Genomic DNA, 19,116 nt, shown 5'->3' with positions numbered 1-19,116 from the left:
GCCTATGTGAGTTTGTTTTCATCAGTGAAAAACAGGAAGAATAGAGGAAATGATCACAAGAAAATTGCAGTGTTTGGGTTTATAAAAAGTACATTTACTATGAACTGTTTTATTTCATATTACTGCCAAAACAAGTTGCAGTGTTTCAGATTATGTTTTTCTTTCTTGTAAGCTTTTAGTATCTGTTCATTAACAACAAAATCAATTTACAGACACTTGAAACTCTCCACAGATCCCTGTGGATGAAAAGTCAATCAAAAGAAAATGAATCAGCAGTTTTGTTAACGTAAGTCTTAATAAAAAATACATCTGAAGTAGACACATTTCAACCATCTACAAGTTTACTTTAACAGAAGAAAAACAGATATTTTTGTCTCAGACGTGTTATATCAGCAACATAATGTCAACAATGTAGTAAAATGAATTTGTTTTTGTCCGACGGAGGAAATGAGTCAAATTTTCAAACAATAAAATTAAGCTAATTCAACAGGAAAATAAATATTGAAATCACAGATAATCACACACAGCTGTTTAGTTGATTGAATTTCTTTTTTCACTGTTGTTGAATAATGTTGAAGATGTAATTTAAATGGCGATGCTGTTCTCGATGTGTTCAGGACAGAGGTAAGCATACGGCAGCTCCAATTTGCTGTTGCGCTCTGTGATGTTATCAGAAAGGGCCTTGAGTTCAGCTTGAACTTCCCCCACCAGCTGGCGGTGGGCGTCCTCTCTGAAAATGGCCTCTGTGTAGTGACACAGAGGAACCTGCAGTGAGAGACACACAGAGGATGATGCCAACAGGGAAGTGCCAAAAACTGCAGTTCCTCAAACAGCCACTTGAGGCCAACTTCACAGCAGAAATAAATGTTTACAGCCTGGTACAAAAAACTATTTTGGTCTCTATGGCAAATTTACAACCCATTTACCCATCCACCCTAAGTTATGCATAATAAAATGTTTGAGTATTATGAATCCCATATAAATGGTTTATGACGTGTTAATCAAGACAGGGTGTGTTTGATAAGATGTGGGTGGGTGGAGTCTCACAAAGTTGATGGCAGGCTGCGACAGCAGAGCCAACACCATCAGGACGCGACAGCTCGAGCTCACGTCCGGTAGGAAAGATATGATGTCATCCTCTGTCACGGTGCCTTTGACCTGGGGAGGAGGACGCCTCATTGAGGCCGGACAGTTTGGTATCCAGAGGCTGAAATCCAACTGGAGAAGGGATTATAATTATTTATTTATTTTAAACAATAAATAAATATATATTTAATTTATTGACAGTACAATGAGTGGACCTGATTTCTTAGCAACATAAAATTGGGAATATATTGAATCTTATGGAGAAATTTATGAATTCATTTTAATACATTTTAGTAACTGTTTAGCTAAGGTATAAGAACATTTGTGACCAGCCAAGATGACATTTTCAACTCGCAGTATGTTGTCTAACAGGTCCATGTGTTAATCCAAATACAGTCACTTCTGGCTCCAACAAACAAGATGGTGACGTCTATAATGCCAACATGAAATTGAATTAAATGTGAAATGAAACCATTCGATTGATTGACTTGGAATTTGTAAACTTTCAAACTTGTTTTAAAGGTCATCTCTCGTGTCCTTCTCTGTGTTGTGGGTAATGAGAGAGAAAATCAAGATGGAAGCCATGTGAGACATGACCCACCTGGGAGAAGTTAACAGCTGCATGTAGAGCTGAACAAGAGAAGATGATCATGGTGACAAACTTTGACAATTCTGCTTTGGTCTGGAGAGACTGAGGTAAACCTGAAGGACGAGAGGAGACACAAACTGACCATTTATTTTGTGTTTCATCTACATAACAACATGAGGCTACATATTACAGATAAACACATACCTGCGTCTTGTCTGAATCCATGTGTGTTGATGTCGGTGATCCAGTGCTGAAGCTCAGAGTCCTGCTGGACATCATCGTCTCCAATGTAATACAGGTTCACCCAGTTGACCACAAACCTGATACAAACACAAACACAGAGTTTATCTCCTACAATGCACGCAGTGATCACTGGTGAAGCAGACTGTCACATTTAAGTAGCTAAATCTAAAGATAATGGAGTCGATTTCATTATCCTTAAAAATCTGTGAAAGGGATAGTTCAGGTTCTTTTTGTGTATGATGTACTTATCCAGTGTATTACATACAGTACTTGACAGTTTGGAGAAGCAAATCAAATCAAATCAAATAAATTTTATTTGTATAACCCAAAGTCACAAAGTACATTTGCCTCGGAGGGCTTTACAATTTGTACAGGGAGTGACACCCTCTGTCCTTAGACCGTCGGTTCGAGTGAGGAAAAACTTGCCCACAAAAGAGAACAAGACTGAAGCTAAGAGAGAAGCTTAGAGAGGATTCAGAGATTGCCTAAAACGATAAATGTGATTGCTGCCATCACACTCAAAATAAAATCATCAGAAATCATCTACTGTTATTTATACTATTTAAAGAGTTCTTTGTCATGTCTCAGCTGTTCGAATCACCTGGTGGAGGTGCGTTTGTTTGTATGTACCTGTACAGTATGTCCCAGATTCTTAGTGCATCTTGGGCATAGTAGCACTGTGGCAGTTTGTCCACACCACGGTCTATCAGGTCATCAGGGACACACAGAGCTCGATAACAAATCCTCTTTGACGCCTGAGAGATGACAACAGGTAACGCTTCCAGACCAGAGCCGATCGCCTGGAAGTACGAGACAAACACAAGTACAGATCATAACACTGAACCAGATCACAATTACTCCTCTTTAATGCTTCTGTTACAGGTGATGACTTACCTTATCAAACACACCGTTCGTAGCCAGCAGCGAGCCTCTGGCCTGTATGTTGATTTGTAGTGACGTCCGGACGTGTGGCATCAGCAACTGTCCACAAAACCAACCAATCAAAGAAGTTAAAAACAAAACAATGACAATGATTTTCATGTGGGAACATTTGGAGACCCAACCTGGTGTATTGTTTGGTTTTTAGGTGAATTAAACCAAAAAAAATCGCAAAAACTGTGGCAACTTTTGCGCCGATTTTCAGCATTACCTGGTGCAGTGGGTGAATCTCCGGGAGCTGTCGCAGTGTGGCCACACAGCACATCTCCCCCAGCATGTGAGTCCTCAGGTAGTGGGAGGACAATTGGTGACACTGGAAGTCTGCGCTGTGAACCCAAATCTTAGCCAACAGCCAATCACAACCATCAGAGGGCAGGAAGACTGGATTTTGAGGACCAGGTGTCTGCTGCAACTGAAGAAACATTGACTGATTGATTGACAGTAGTGGAAAAGTGGCAAAGTATATTGACTCAAGTAAAGCACAAATGTGTGGTATTTTATTATTTCCATTTCATGCTTTCTATCGGAAATTTTGAACTTTGACTGGACCTGGTTCAAGCACAGCCTCTGAGACCAACAGAGAATAACATTACATGAGTGAGGTGATTTACGGACTTAATGTTTCATGGGAACTTTAAGGGCTTCAATGGGTAACTACACTGATCTGCAAATTAAGACAAGGAAAAATCCAAAACACTATCTGCTTTTCATCAGCAGCTTCCCTTGTATTAAAAGGAGCTCACCTGGATGGCAATGGGGAGCAGCTGTCCCTGCTGGTTCAGGTGAAGGAGGCACAGTGGAGCGCAGAGATATGTCTGCTCTCCATTGACCATGTTCGCTGGGACGCCGTCCAAAATCTCGTAGTTCAACAGGTAAACTGTCCCTTTCTGTCACGATAGAACAGCTGTAATAAAGTGAACAGATGGCATCCAAAAACAGCTGGAAGCCAGAGAATGCCATGCATACCTGTAGCTCCTGCTCAAGGGATGAGCCTTCAGGCAGGAAAGGGTGAATCATGTCAGAGGTGATGGACAGGTTTGGAGGGAGGATGCGGGTCTGACGCACCAACAGAGGATTGCAGCCATTCAGACACTGGTAGCCAAAATACCAGTCCTCCATCCAGTGAGTCTTAACAAACCCTGTGACAGAAGACAAAGGTTTTCCCAGCATTCTGGATGAGTCATTAAACTTTACAGGTTGTATCATTTCCAAAAGTTGCACATTTTGGTGTATTTTGGTGGTGTTTTGTTGCACTAAAACAGTGAAAGGAGTACTCAAGTACTTAAACATTCATGATGGTTGAACTTTGGCATCCAAAGAAACCACATCAAGAGTTTACTTAATGATACTTGATGATTGTTTGAATGTGTATTGTTTTGTTTCTTACTAGCAATTTTGTTCTGATGTCCACTGTGGGCAAAAATCGTGTCCAGCTCTGTGAAACTCCAGGCCTCCACACGGCCAACAAAGCCTCTCAGGAAGTGCAGATTATTGGATTTACTGAGGACAAAAAACAGACACAACACAGACTTGTATTTGTCCTGACTCTGTCTAGCATCCGTCCCACCCTGAAAGGACTTCAATTAGCGTACATTAAGTGTGTGACTTCACCTCTGGTGTGTGTAGCTGAGATTCGGCCCGAGTTCAGACATACTGTTCAGGTCAACACACTGTGGAGCACCATCAAGGAACTTACGCCATCTGCAATAATCAGACAATAAAAGTTAACTCAAAACTATGAGGTTGTAGTAGGTTGTTTGTTGCTTCAGGTTCAGAAAAAGATCAGGTTTGGACTAAAACACTGTTGTTTTCTGAAATAAAGATTTGCATACAGAAACAACACTCTACACTCCACATGTTCTTAACTTACAGCTGTGAAATGAAAATTATATTGGGCACCCTGACTATACTGACATGTGGTTCCTTTTGTGAACTCTAGGTGTTACAATACTGTATATGTTGATTGCATAATTTTTTCTATACTGAAGAGGCTTTGTCAGTCACAAGTCAGGTTTTCCATCCAAACACATTGCAACTTTTAACCAAATTTTGATAAAATCCAGAAAGTAAAATGGCAGTAATTCTGTAGTTGCCTTTTCCACCAATACTTTTATCCATGAATGAAAAATGCACATAAACCGACAGACGGATGGAAACCCACCGCCAGACATGACAGCTCTACCAAGAAAGTGAAAAGTCAGATGTCATCAATAAAGTCTGGCTGGTCATGACAGATGATTGCTTTCAGAGTCCAGAGGGCAAATCCTGAAATTGTATCATATATCAGTAAGCACTCTGTGCCAGTGCCACCCAGCTGGGTGATGGGATGTATTAATCTCATCCCATCAATCACAGGTGTCTTGGGCTTCCCTGTCATAAATTGACACTCAATATGAGGATATAATCTACTGTTCAGATGTAAAAAAAAGTCTTGGCTCTAAAAGCACACATGTGAGATACACTCTGATAACACTGAAACAGAGCAGGGTCTCCTTCCTGATGGACAATTTACACTTTAGTTGAAGAAATCCAACAAAACAGGTGGAATGGATTGATCAAAACGTAATCTCTAAACTCATTTAGCTTTTCGTTTGACTTTTTTATATATATGATATCTGTTTATTAGCTGAAATCTCATTATTCTTGCATTTTAAGTTTTTAATGGGATCAGAGAAAGTCTTGGTCTCCCTTATTTGTTTTCCGGATAGCCAATGAGTTCCAAGATTGGGCTGGCCTTTGTGGGTTGCCCTTCAAACCCTCCGAACTTTATTCTAATGGAGAGCGCAACATTTCCAAAAAGACCAGATATGTTTGTTTTCTGTTTCACCTGATGAGCTTCTGTTGATGTTGCAGCTGTCTGAGTCGCTGTTGTTTCAGGGTGTCTTCTTTCTCGTCCTTCAGCAAGCACACTAGGAAGGAATAATGGTATGAAAATAAGAATAACTTCTCTCAAGTGTAAAAAACTGTTTACCAGCAGTAATAAATTATAACATTCCCGAGTGAATGGGAATTCTAGGTAACATTTACAGAAAGAACTGGTTGAATTTTGCACAAATTTAAAAGTTCTTAATTGAGACGTACTGTATGAGACAGTTTTTATTTTAAGTCTTCTAGTTGTTAAATACTGCATCAAAGATCCTCAAGTTCAAATTTTGTTATAAAATGTGGAAGGTGTTCTGTTCTTCAGCTGACACAGATTGAAGAGAGAGTCTTGGAAGACTTCCTCAGCAGGATCTTGAAAAATCATAAATTAATCTTACACTTCCCACTCCGCAGTTCTACGTCACCATCTGCTGTCCGCAGCCACCTATCACACAGGAACACCTGTACTTCTGGATCCTCAGGTGCCGTCCCACCTTCCCCTCCTTCCTCAGCCTGTCTGTCTGCCAGCCTGCGTACCTCCACCCGGCTGCAGTGCCAGTCCAGGTCTGGAAATCCTGTCTCAGCCTCCAGGTGAAGCCGAATCAGAACCAGACAACCCAGAGGACTGTTGGCCTTGACACGAATTGGACACATCTGTCAGCACAGAGGAAGAGATTGTCAAAATTTGGAAGACAATTTATCTGTAAATAGTCAACAAATAACCTTCAAACTTAATATTTTAGTTTGGTTATTATTGCTGTATGATCGATTTGAATAATTTGTTTTAAAATATTTTCAGTTGAGAGACATCTGAAGAGTCATTAAGTGGTCTCTTTGTGGAAACATGATGAAACTCACCGATCCAGGCAAGAGATGATGATCACCTTTGTTCACGGTGATGGGTGGAGTCTCCCCCTGCAAGCCAATTAGAGTGAGCCATAGGCGGTTAAAGGTTCCACAGGTGGGACCAGGTGAGGTGTGGACTGTCACCTCAAACTCCTCACAGGAAGCCATTATGTTGGATATGATGGTGACAGCTGGTGAGAACAGAGAGACTGATTACAGGTTTACGAACAGACCAGTCTGACAAAAAACATGCAGCTATTCTGTCTTTAGGCAGTTTATACTTGACACAAGGAGTAAGCACAGTAGGTATTCTGGCTCTAAATTTAGATTTTTTGGAAAACATTACTTCATCATCCTGGTATAATAAATATGTCTTTAATGTTGTGAAATGGTCATAGTCTAATTAGGTTTAGGCACCAAAATACTTGGATAGACCTAGGCACCAGAACTACTTGGTTGGTGTTTAGACAACACCTACTCGATTAGGTTCAAGCATCACCTAATAGGTTGGGTTTTGGCACCACTTACTTGGTTGGGTTTAGGCAAAACCTACGTGATTGGGTTTAGGTCCCAAAACAACTCAGTTCAATTTAGGCATCAAAAGTTCTTGGGTTGGGTTTAGGCACCAAAAGTACATGGTTGAGGTTAGGCACCATCAATTCAGCACACTTGGTTAGGTTTTGGCACCACCTACTTTTTTGGGTTTAGGCACTAGAGCTACTTGGTTGGTGTTTAGACAACACCTACTCGATTAGGTTCAGGCATCACCTAGTAGGTTGGGTTTTGGCACCACTTGCTTGGTTGGGTTTAGGTCCCAAAACAACTCAGTTCAATTTAGGCATCAAAAGTGCTTGGTTGGGTTAGACACCCGAACTACATGGTTGGGGTTAGGCACCATCAACTCAGTTGGGTTTAGGCACAAAAACTACTTGGTTGGGTTTTATGATAATAATAATGATATAATAATGTGTATATACAGTACATAGATATTATGACTGAACAGATGTTTGGTAAATCTTCCTGATTCTGAAAAGAGCTCATTTGTTTATCTTGCTGATATTTGACTTGGAAATGAGCAAATGCGACAGTTAGTGTGGGTGTTGTGTCACATGACACATCTGTAGACCTACAGTAAACACATTCACAGACGCAGAAAAAACAAACAAAACAACACTGTACTCTTTCATGCTTAAGGTCACGATCTACATTTATCTGCACTTGACGAGGAAACGTCCTGTTGTGTTTAAAAAAGAAGCAGCTATTTGTCCATTTTAGTGATGGTGGTAACAATAACTTAAGCCAATTTAAAATAACACCCAGTAACTGCTTCCAGGCTGTTTTGAAGCATTTTTTTAGCAGGTCTCTACAGGTCTAATTTTGTAACAATTTTGAGTAGACCTATTGGAAAATTTCATTGAGAGAGCAGCTGAAACTCAGGTTAAACTAAAGTGAATATTATTCATCACCTCTTTATTGTTGGAAACTTTTATCTTCATATTCATTGAATTATTTGTTTGATAAATCCCGTCGTGCTGTGAACTGACAAAAAGACTCTCCAGGTTTCTCCAAATTCTTTGCACGAATTTTCATTTATATTTTTAATTTTTAATTTATTATTTCTCCCTTACAGATCCCCCCCAAAATAATGCTTTGCTTAAGTTCCACCTACCTACATTGCATGAATTGCATTGGTTTTTCACATAAAAACCAACAGTCTGATCGGAGCAGAATGTCTTCAACATGACAACAACTTGTTAAACTGAATGACAATAATTAATCTAATTTAAAAACAGAGTAAATCAGAAGACAGAGAGAAAACAGACAGACAGACAGGTAAGCTTACCTGCAGAGCGACACCTCCTCTGCGGGCTGTTGGTGTGTTGACTGGCAGCTGTAGGTACAGTGCACTTGTCTCTCTTTTTTAAATGCCCTACCCACCTTATCACCTTATCGCCTCTGTTTCCTGTTAGTTGAACACCTGAACACCTGATCCTCACAGAATCTGTATCTGTATCCAAATCATATGACACTGATAAGGATAAGCTGTTATAGATGGATGGATATTATGTAAATTACAACTATTAGCATTTACCCTGAATATTACGTGGTGGTGTAGAAGTACAACATTTATATACCAGTTTAACCAGAGGTGGAAGACATATTGAGATCCTTTACTTAACAAAAAAAAGTACCAAACAACAATGTAAAAACACTTTTTAAGCAAGTATAAGTCATGCATTACATTCAAAATCTTACTTGTGTAAAAGCACAATTCACAGTTAAATATGCTCAGTATCAAAAGTAGAAGTGCTTGTTGTGCAGTAAAATGTCTCCTGTGACTGATCAGCTTTTGAGTTGTGGAAGTACGCACGTTATTTTCAATTTCTCAAAAAAAATCCACTTCCAGTTTTAAAAAAAAACCATCTTGTATCCAATGCTGACTGTCTTTCCTGTTTTTGTTATCCTGCATAGTTAATTTGGTTGGATGACTGACGTGACACTGCCTACCACACCTTGAAAGTATTATTGTAAATATACAAGTTACAGTGCATACGCAGTGGTAACCGTGCTTTCACATATTCACCTGTGTGAAGTTGCATGGCAGCTGGTTCCATAGTGTAGCGGTTATCACGTCTGCTTTACACGCAGAAGGTCCTGGGTTCGAGCCCCAGTGGAACCAGAGCTTTTTCAGTGACAGCCGTTTATTTATCACGGTGCAAGTGGATTATACTTCACATTTTACATATTCATACAGTAAAAGATGGAGATGCCGGGGATTGAACCCGGGGCCTCATGCATGCGAAACATGCGCTCTACCACTGAGCTACATCCCCACCCAACGTGCACGACCGCACCGGACGCCATTTTTATCCCTGGACGTGGCGCGAAACTTGTATTTGAGTTCAACGTTTCTATCCTTCGACATTTTATGGCTCATCTAATTAACTAATGCTGTAATTCAGATTTACAAAACAACAACAACAAGACAAAAACAAACCATTTGACCAATGCTCTGCATTAATGTGGATTTTTTTGTTTGTTTGTAGTACAGTTTCCCGCCACACATCGACGTTGTCCGGTTAGACTTTCCCGCCACCGTCTGACTCACTCATTCACTGAATGCTTATCGAGTAATGAACGCCGAAAGTTCGAAATGGCTGCTTTATTGAGGGAAAGCATCCTGCACGGCCCTACATCTTGGATACCGACGTGCTCAGTTGAAAACGGAGCGGAAATAGATAAAAACAAACACACGAAGACCAGCCCGATACACATGTTACCGATACGGGAATAAATTGGACGGTGTATCGGTGTTGTGACGTAAGCTGCGATGGCCGAGTGGTTAAGGCGTTGGACTTGAAATCCAATGGGGTCTCCCCGCGCAGGTTCGAACCCTGCTCGCAGCGGATCAATGATCACTTTTCATTTTTTACCAGGTGAGAATACAACAAGATAGAGTGCTCCTATAGTTGTGTTGGTTTCTGTTTCAGGTCCGAATCGTCACAGTTAAATTCAAAGTATTTAAAGCAGGGCTTGTCAAACATATGGCCAGTGGGCCTACTAGAGGGTCCAATCTGGCCCGTGTGATGACTCTGTGAAGTGTAAATATTACAGATAAGACATTAACTGCAAATTTTCAATAAAAGTAACTGCTATTTCAACAATTACTGTACATATGCTATAAATGCGCACAGCTACTCCCCTCTACTGGCTAAAATTTGGCTATTGCAATTTCACTACTGGCTGATTTTGGAGGCTTTTGTCACATTTCATATTTTACACACGCGTACACACACACTTCAATTATTTTCTTTAGCTGTATTATCCACTCATTGCTTTAAAATATGTTGTTATTGCTTGGTTAAACCACAAAGAAGAATTGCTTGATTTGGTCCACTCTGACCTTACTCCCCATCAGTGTATTATGTAATGTTAATTACTTTATAATTCATTACTTTAATCTGACCCATACTCTCTGACCTTCATCATTTACAACGTCGTAACTGCTTTATGTATATCTGTCCATTATGTCGATCATGTTTATCATATATGTCACATTTTTGTGTCTTTTTTCTTTTGTCACACAATAAAAAAATTATATTAAAATGTAGAAATAAAGAAGAAAGAAGAAAAAGAAGGAGAGAAGATGAGAGCTGCCATATTAGTAATTGAATATAGTGAATTTTAATTTTCTAAAATCAGTATCGGTCTCAAAAATCTTACATTAATCAGACTCTAATATACAACAAATAGGCTTGAGTGCTGTTTGTTTCTACTAGTCCAGTTTCCAGTCTTTTAGCCAAATAAAATGAGGCTTGTTCGGACCTCGTTTGAAACTCTTTGATCTCGTTAGGAAAATGTTTGGACCTGTTAGGAAAATGTTCGGACCTGTTAAGACCACCTCTGAGGTCTTAACACATCCTAACGTGGTCCTAACCAGGTCCGAACATTTTCCTAACAGGTCCGAACATTTTCCTATCAGGTCCGAACATTTTCCGAACAGGTCCGAACATTTTCCCAACCAGGTCCGAACATTTTCCCAACCAGGTCCGGACATTGTCCGAACATTTTCCCAACCAGGTCCGAACATTTTCCCAACCAGGTCCGAACATTTTCCGAACCAGGTTCAAACATTTTCCGAACAGGTCTGAACATTTTCCTAACAGGTCCGAACATTTTCCTATCAGGTCCAAACATTTTCCGAACAAGTCTGAACATTTTCCTATCAGGTCCAAACATTTTCCGAACTAGGTCCGAACATTTTCCTAACAGGTCCGAACATTTTCCTCAGTAGCGGTTTTAGGTGCGGGCGGACAGGGCAGCCGCCCGGGGTGCCATTTCGTGGGCGGCGCCACGAGCGCTTGGGGAAAAAAAAAAAAACTTTTGTATCATATCGCTGCAATCGGCACATTGGCGCCCCCTAACTGCAGGCGCCCTGCCTTGCTTGCTGAGAAGGTGCCATCCACAGAAGGCACGGCGCATCCAGGGGCGCACGGACGGCCATGAGGGCGCACGAGAAAATGTTCGCCTCCGGGGGGGGGGGGGGGGGGGGGTTCGCCCAGGGCGCAAATGTGGCCAGGACCGGCGCTGATTTTCCTAACAGGTCCGAACATTTTCCTAACAAGTCTGAAAATTTTCCTATCAGGTCCAAACATTTTCCGAACTAGGTCCGAACATTTTCCTAACAGGTCCGAACATTTTCCTAACAGGTCCGAACATTTTCCGAACCAGGTTCAAACATTTTCCGAACAGGTCTGACCATTTTCCTATCAGGTCCGAACATTTTCCTACCAGGTCCGAACAAGCAGGGGCGTGGTTATCTCTTTAGCGTGTTGGCCATATTTTTCATTTTTGAAACTTGATTAACACTGTAATAAATGAAACGGCATCTATAAGCCGTGAATGTTAAACCGTGTGACAAACAAAACACGATTTAATTTTCCGTTCTGTCAGCACGTTATTCAACTTGTATTTCAACTTTCTGCTCACGGAGGTTCTGCCCGTCAGAAATAAGAAATCAGAAAAAGTTTTATTGCCAAGTACGTTTTTTTTTTTTACACATACAATACATTTGTTTTGGTGTTGTTGGTGCATGTCAGACATCTCTAAATATAAGAAGGACATATTGTGTATATATTGTTACCAGTGTTGTGGGTAACTCTAATTACTTTTTTCGTGTAACGTGTAACGTAACGCGTTAGTTTCGTGCGTTAAGTAAATAGTAACTTCGTTATTTTTAAAAAATATCTCCGGATAAGGAAAAAAAAAATCCGACTGCGGCCTGCTTTTTGTCAGACAGTACTGTGCCACCTGCGGATGTGTCAGCGGAGGCGCAGCTCTGACCTACGTTACCTGTGTGTATTTGTGTTTGAAAGCAAGATGGCAGAGAGGACAGCTTTTGAGTCGTGGAAGTACGCACATTATTTTCAATTCACCAGCGACAAGGACAAGAACAACATGACGGTAAAACGCACACTCTGCGTTGGTGAAAAAAAACAAAAACAAAAAAAACATCTTGTATCCAAGCACCACCCTCTATCTATCACCCCGGTTGCTGACTGTCTTTCCTCTTGTTGTTATCCTGCAGAGTTAATCTGGTTGATTGTCAGGTGCATTTAAAGGAGGCTGTGTGTCTGTGTCAGTTAAGTTGCAGCATGTTTGCGCTGCAAACGGCTTTTATTTTTTGGTAACGCGTGAGTACGCTAACACGTTACTTTTGTTTACGCTGTAACATAACAGATTACTTCTAATTGATGGTAATCTACATTGATTGTTACGATACAGTTTTATTTCAGGCAAGAACCGATGTGACGTAAGCTGCGATGGCCGAGTGGTTAAGGCGTTGGACTTGAAATCCAATGGGGTCTCCCCGCGCAGGTTCGAACCCTGCTCGCAGCGGATCAGTGATCATTTTTCATTTTTTACCAGGTGAGAATACAACAAGACAGAGTGCTCCTATTGTTGTTGCATCATACACAACAGAAAAAAAACCCGTTAAATATGCCTATAACTAGTAACCATAGAATTGCTCTGTCAAACATATGGCCAGTGTGCCAAAAGCGGCCCACCAGAGGGTCCAGTCTGGCCCGTGGGATGTCTCTGTGAAGTGTAAATATTACAGAGAAGACATTCACTGCAAATTTTCAATAAAAGTAACTGCTATTTCAACAATTACTGTACATATGCTATAAATGTGCACAGCTACTCCCCTCTACTGGCTGAAACTTGGCTATTGCAATTTCACTACTGGCTGAGTTTGGAGGCAGGTGATGAATCGTGGCACCGCTTTATGTTATCACTTTTCTTTTTTTTTTTGGGAGGCACCCTTTTAGCGGCCCACACTGCCGCAGTCAAAATGCACTGCCCTGATTCAAATGAATAGAAAATTCATTATCGCAGTGCTGGATTCTGTCTGAATGCTGAATAAGGTTATTCACTTTACTTAGTGATAGAAGGTCTCTGAAGGTAAAAAGGTTGAGAACCACCAACTTCTGAGAAACATGTCTGTTTAGCTGCTAAATGTTTCCACTTTCTTCCATGCCGTAGCAAACGCCTTTTTGTGTTGCTGATAAATGTGTTCATTATTTTATCAATTTGTGGTGATAAATGGCTAAAACAGCTTCGCCATAGATCAACGCAGTATCTTCACATGCTTTTTTGTTATACAAACAGGCATTTGTTGTGTCCTCATTTAAACATCTCTTTTATTTACTGATCTTTGTTGCTTCGGAAATGTTCCACCACATGACAGTTATGTATTCACCCACTTTTACAGTATTCATCTGAATATTGTAATTCCAATCTGCAGTTTAAAGCTACATTGGTTAACATGACAAGTCATATATAGACTCTTTCACTTACCAATATGGATATAGATTCAGGGTCGAGGGATGGAGAAATGGAGGGATGAGGGTTGTGACATGAAGAATGACGGAAGCAGGGATGAGGTATGAAGGGTTGAGTGATGAAAGAAATTAGTATGAAGCGATGAGGGCCGAGGAATGAAGGGGTGAGGGTAGAGAATGAAAGGATGAAGAAATGAGGAATGAAGCTAATAGGTATGAAAGGATGAGGGTCGAGGGTTAAAGGGATGAAGGAAGAGGGAAGAAAGGATGGGGGTATGAAGAGATAAGCACCCCATTAGCGGCCCACACTGCAGCAATCAAATGCAGTACCCTGACTCAAATGAATAGAAAATGCATTATCACAGTGCTGGATTCTGTCTGAATGTTGAATAAGGTTATTCAGTTTACTTAGTGATAGAAGCTCTCTGACTTCTGAGAAAAATGTTTGTTTAGCTGCTAAATGTTTCCACTTTCTTCCACGCTGTAGCAAACGCCTATTTTTGTTGCTGATAAACGTGTTCATTATGCTCTCAAACAGCTTCACCATAGATAAATGCGATATCTTCACATGCTTTTTTTCCCATATGGCCAACAAAACGCAAAAGATATTTATCATTCCTGTATGACAATATCCACCTTAGCAGAGAATGGTTTCGGTCCATCGACCTCTGGGTTATGGGCCCAGCACGCTTCCGCTGCACCACTCTGCTATGTTAATGTTTTTTTATGCCACAAAATCTATCCAGTATCACTGATATTGTAACATTTTTCATTTTATCTAAGTGAACAGCAAATAAAACAGTATATATGCTGAATATCAGCATGTTAGCATTAGGTCAGAGCATCACTGTCTACACAGAGCTGCTAACATGGCTGAATGTTTCATAATTCTGAGATGAAGTCTTCACGATGAAGCCAAATAATTGTTGCTGTTTTATCACCTCACAGGTTGTTGACACTGTTCCTGTGTGTGTTCATGGCCACCTGCTCCGTCTGGCCTTCAACATCAGAACAAACTGTTCCTGCTCTCCATCATGAGGTCGGTCGGTATTATTTATCTGTCTGTCTCTCCTGGCAGTGCTGAGGTATCACACAGTTCAACACATATGCTACAGCTACATGCTGATTAACTGTCTTCAGTATGTCTGTTCGTCATGGAGGCACTGTGTTACTTACCGTGTGGTTCATATGGCAGCAAATAATTCTATAATAATGCAGCCAATACACATCTTTCCAAAAATACTCAAACCAGCTTCACTACTTATGCACAAGGTGGCGGTATAGGCTACAGACAGAGGACCTCCCATAACTCATTACTGAGGTCCTCTCGAGAGCCACAGTAATGACAGTGGTGAATAAATACTGAGCTGCTGTGGGATAATGTGGTTGATTAAAATAAATTACATGTATACAGTTTACTGCACTATAAACATGCAACATGTTCATGAGGTTGCCTGCATGCACTAGTAGCTTCAAATAATGAGAGACCTCAAAATAATGACTTAGTGTCAAACAATGATTTAGTATCCAACAATAATAAATATGTCAAAAATAATGACTTAGTATCTTAAAATAATGGCTTATTATGTCAAAATAATGTCTTAGTTTATCAAAATAATTACTTAGTATCTTAAAATAATGAGAAACCTCCTCAAAATATTGACTTGAAAATTCATTTGAAAGTGTTACATTAATCTGAGATACTAAGTCATTCATCTTAGGTGGTTTCTCATTAAAATGACCTACCGGATGCTTTTTTTTACCATCACAGTGGTGAAAATGGGCTTCCATAAAGTGCACACACAGGGGCAATATTTTGCAAGCAGTCAGCAGTATAGAGCACTATAAATGCTGCGAACTGAGAGTGTTCAGTATCACCGAAAAACATCCAGAAACACGTAACTCAGCTGGTCAGATTATAATGAAATGTCCTCATTACATTATCCACTATCAAGGCTAGGTGCAGAAAAAAAACATCAGCTTGTTGTTTGTTTATATCGTGGCTGTAATGAACAGTTTCCGCTGATAGACTTGCTCATGTTCGTTAACTCAGGAAAGACTGACTATGCCAGCCTCATCTCTGTCTGTATAATGTGATCACAGCTCACACTTCATTCCCTGTAAACTCTACTTTCCATTATCCCTTCAGTGGTAATTAGATGTAAATATATTCAGCTGCCGGGGGATTTTCACAGAGAATTAAACCTGAGAACTCCCAAATTAGAGGAAAAACTATAATCTCTGAGCTGCTTAGTGTTTCCTACAGTCACACATACACGTGATATGACAGTCATGTATTCACCTCCTTTTTACAGTATTTATCTGAATATGGTAATTCCATTCTGCAGTTTAAAGCTACATTGGTTAACATGACAAGTCGTAGCTGAGATTTTAGAAATATGAAAATGCTTTGCCATGTCAAAGACTTGAAGATAGAGAATGATAGAACGATCATATCAACATGAGTGAATGATTTAATAATAACTATACAGACTATTTCACTTACCAATATGGATATAGGGTCGAGGGATGGAGAAATGGAGGGATGAGGGTTGTGACATGAAGAATGACGGAAGCAGGGATGAGGTATGAAGGGTTAAGTGATGAAAGAAATTAGTATGAAGTGATGAGGACCAAGGGATGAAGGGGTGAGGGTAGAGAATGAAAGGATGAAGAAATGAGGAATGAAGCTAATAGGTATGAAAGGATGAGGGTCGAGGGTTAAAGGGATGAAGGAAGAGGGAAGGAAGGATGGGGGTATGAAGGGACGAAGGAAAGAAAGAATGAAGGAAGAAGGGAATATGTATGAAAGGATGCGGGTAGCATATGAAGGGATGAAGGGATGAAGGGTCGAGGGATGGAGGGGTGAGAAGAGAGATCAGGGCGTAGATGGATGGAGGAGTTCAGAGTTGGATGGTTATTGGCTGGTGGTGGGAAGACGTGAGGGGACCAGGAGGGATTTGAGGCTCTACGTGGGGGAAACCGTCTCTTTGTCTCTTTTATTAGAGCAGCAGTGTTTCCTGTATTAAAATAAAAGATGTACACTAGAAATATATTGTATTTTGATTGTATTCTATATTTTATTTTAGCTTGTATATTTAATTTCAGAGAACAATGGTACAAAATATGATTCAGGCGTTTCATATTTCTATGAATGTATAATATTTACTCGCATTATAGAAGCTGAAACTACTGAATGTTTTTGTTGTTTTTGCCTGAAAAATTACTTAAACAATCGTCTATTTTCAGGTTTAAGTTGATTAGAGTTCATTTTTTTATGGTTAATTTCACACAAACAACAACAAAAAACATATTTACTGTCACAAAAATAAAAAAAATAAAAATTGTCCAATTGGTGTGAGTTCAAACTGTGCCAAGAACCATTTACGTAACAAAACTGCCACGTGTGTTTGTCCATTTACCTCCATTTATTATGAATGATAAGTTTTCAGTTTGACAGCGTCTCTGCTGGCGTTTCTGCTTCGTCAGGGTGGAGAGAGAGAGAGAAAGAGAGAGAGAGAGGGTACACCATGCATACCTCCATTTGTATTCTGTCTCGGTGTCTCTCACTCTCTCTCTCGCTCTCTCTCTCTGGCTGTGTGTGCAGTGAATTGAAGTGGGAAAGAGCGAAACATTAACGGCAGGAGGAGGGGGGATAAATAGAGAGAGCACGCTAGAGACAGAGAGAGGCGGTAAAGGAGGGCGTCTTGACAGAGACGAGAGTATTTATAGGTGGAGAGATGAGGAGATAGAACGATAGTGAAGGGAGGAACAGAGAGAGAGAGAGAGAGAGACGAGAGAGGGAGGAAAATCCAGACACAATAAGACGAAAAGGAAGACAAAGAGGAGGAGAGGGCAAGCGAGAGACCATGCTGAGGAGGAAGAGGAGCGTGTCGTTCGGAGGATTTGGATGGTAGGAGTGTGTTTGTATGTGTGTGTGTTTATGTGTGTGTGTTTCATCCTTTGATGAACGGTTGAATGATCTCACCACTTCTCTTACTCACTTTCAGGGTCTTTGAGTTCATTTACAGTCCGAGCTGCACCGAAGTGACATCACGGTGACATCACAGCCCCTCCAGAAAATATTAAAACGAGTCAGTCTGCTTTTTTTTGTTTTGTTTTTTCTGACCCACTATGGTTCCAGATGGGAAGTAATTGAAAATGAACATAGTTGAAGTTAAAATTTGATTTGGTTGACAACTTTTCTTGCTTGCTTTTCTTGTGTTCACACAGTGGAAAGTAGCTCAGGCAGAATGAATTATCCTTTGTTTCCAGTCAACTCACAGTGAAAACAAAACATTTTTCCTGACCTGCGGTGGTTCAAAATGATATGAAATCTGAAATTTAAGTTAAATTAGATTTTGTTTGAATAGGGTTTGGTCAAAAAAAAAATACTGTAGTGTTGATAGAAAGTAGTCAGTCAGAATTCATTCTTTTTTCAGTGAGAAATGTTTCTGTTTCCAGTCAACCAGCAGTAAATAAAACATTTTTTTCTGACCTGCAGTTGTTCAAGATGAGTAGTAATTGAAAATTAGATTTTTTTTTAAATGTCTTTTGGTTGAAAACGTTTCTTGCTTGGTTGTAGTTGAGCCTGCAGTGTTCACACAACAAAAATAATAATTAATCGAAGCCCTAAAAAGCAGAGTTGGCAAAGAAAATGTGTTAACCACTACTATGATGTGAATCTTTGATTCACAACTGATTTACAGTCTGACCTGCTGTGGTTCAAGATGAGAGGAAATCTGAAATTTAAGTTAAAATCATTATATTAAATGGGTTTTGGTTGGAAGCTTTTTTTAGTTTCTTCTGTATTGTTCACACAATAGAAAGCAGCTCAGTGAGAGTTAAGTCCTCTGTTTCCAGTCAACTAACAGGTCATCGAAACATTTTTCTGACCTGCAGTGGTTCAAGATGAGAAGTAATTGAAAATGTAACATTCAGGGTTTAAAGTAGTTAAAATTTGACTTCTTTAGAATGGGATCTCGCTTTCATTTTGTGTGTTTTATTTTGACCAAACCATTGTCGCCGTTGGTTGTAAAGACTGTAGAAAGACAAACAAAGAAAGTTTTGTCAGTGGAGTCTGGTTGGCTGTAGATAGAGTCAGTCTTTTTCCTCACAAAAGCCCTGAAGTGTCAGTGAACACAATACCACACCTGAACACTGAACTAATCTGAACATGAAACTCATATTATTCTTTAAATGCAT

At 40.1% G+C, this 19,116-nt stretch overlaps 2 protein-coding genes and 4 non-coding genes across 15 annotated transcripts in view; 4 read left to right on the top strand and 2 right to left on the bottom strand.

The window, feature by feature from the left end:
• Window positions 1-2: 2 nt before the first annotated feature.
• Window positions 3-6,758, bottom strand: zgc:152891 (hydroperoxide isomerase ALOXE3). The gene is made up of 14 exons (XM_019263666.2): window positions 6,578-6,758; window positions 6,118-6,373; window positions 5,685-5,766; window positions 4,469-4,558; window positions 4,245-4,357; window positions 3,824-3,996; window positions 3,601-3,744; window positions 3,069-3,269; window positions 2,813-2,899; window positions 2,549-2,718; window positions 1,880-1,995; window positions 1,688-1,788; window positions 1,048-1,218; window positions 3-765 (listed from the first exon to the last, which is right to left on the bottom strand). Exons 1-14 carry the CDS (start codon window positions 6,731-6,733, stop codon window positions 586-588), a joined length of 2,040 nt encoding a protein of 679 aa, XP_019119211.1. The 5' UTR covers window positions 6,734-6,758; the 3' UTR covers window positions 3-585.
• Window positions 6,759-9,172: 2,414 nt separating this feature from the next.
• Window positions 9,173-9,245, top strand: trnav-uac (transfer RNA valine (anticodon UAC)). Its single transcript has one exon. It is a non-coding gene; the product is annotated as a tRNA-Val (tRNA).
• An 82-nt stretch (window positions 9,246-9,327) lies between these two features.
• Window positions 9,328-9,399, bottom strand: trnaa-cgc (transfer RNA alanine (anticodon CGC)). The gene has a single exon. It is a non-coding gene; the product is annotated as a tRNA-Ala (tRNA).
• A 491-nt stretch (window positions 9,400-9,890) lies between these two features.
• Window positions 9,891-9,972, top strand: trnas-uga (transfer RNA serine (anticodon UGA)). The gene has a single exon. It is a non-coding gene; the product is annotated as a tRNA-Ser (tRNA).
• LOC104926116 (rap1 GTPase-activating protein 2) overlaps window positions 9,964-19,116 on the top strand; it is a 44,722-nt gene continuing 35,569 nt past the window's right edge. For 6 of the 10 annotated variants that reach the window (XR_003463297.1, XR_003463296.1, XR_003463295.1 and 3 more), the window contains exon 1: window positions 17,077-17,824. Coding sequence is in view for 5 of the 10 variants with exons in the window: in XM_010739897.3 (XP_010738199.1) it covers window positions 17,781-17,824 (44 nt within the window). In the remaining 5 variants the exon portion in view is untranslated. The other 4 variants (XM_019263716.2, XM_019263715.2, XM_019263714.2 and 1 more) reach the window with 4 other exon arrangements.
• Window positions 12,883-12,964, top strand: trnas-uga (transfer RNA serine (anticodon UGA)). The gene has a single exon. It is a non-coding gene; the product is annotated as a tRNA-Ser (tRNA).

The sequence above is a fragment of the Larimichthys crocea genome, chromosome XII (genome assembly GCF_000972845.2).
Source record: "Larimichthys crocea isolate SSNF chromosome XII, L_crocea_2.0, whole genome shotgun sequence".
In the NCBI taxonomy this organism is placed as follows: domain Eukaryota; kingdom Metazoa; phylum Chordata; class Actinopteri; family Sciaenidae; genus Larimichthys; species Larimichthys crocea.
This window is presented reverse-complemented; position numbering and strand designations above follow the sequence as displayed.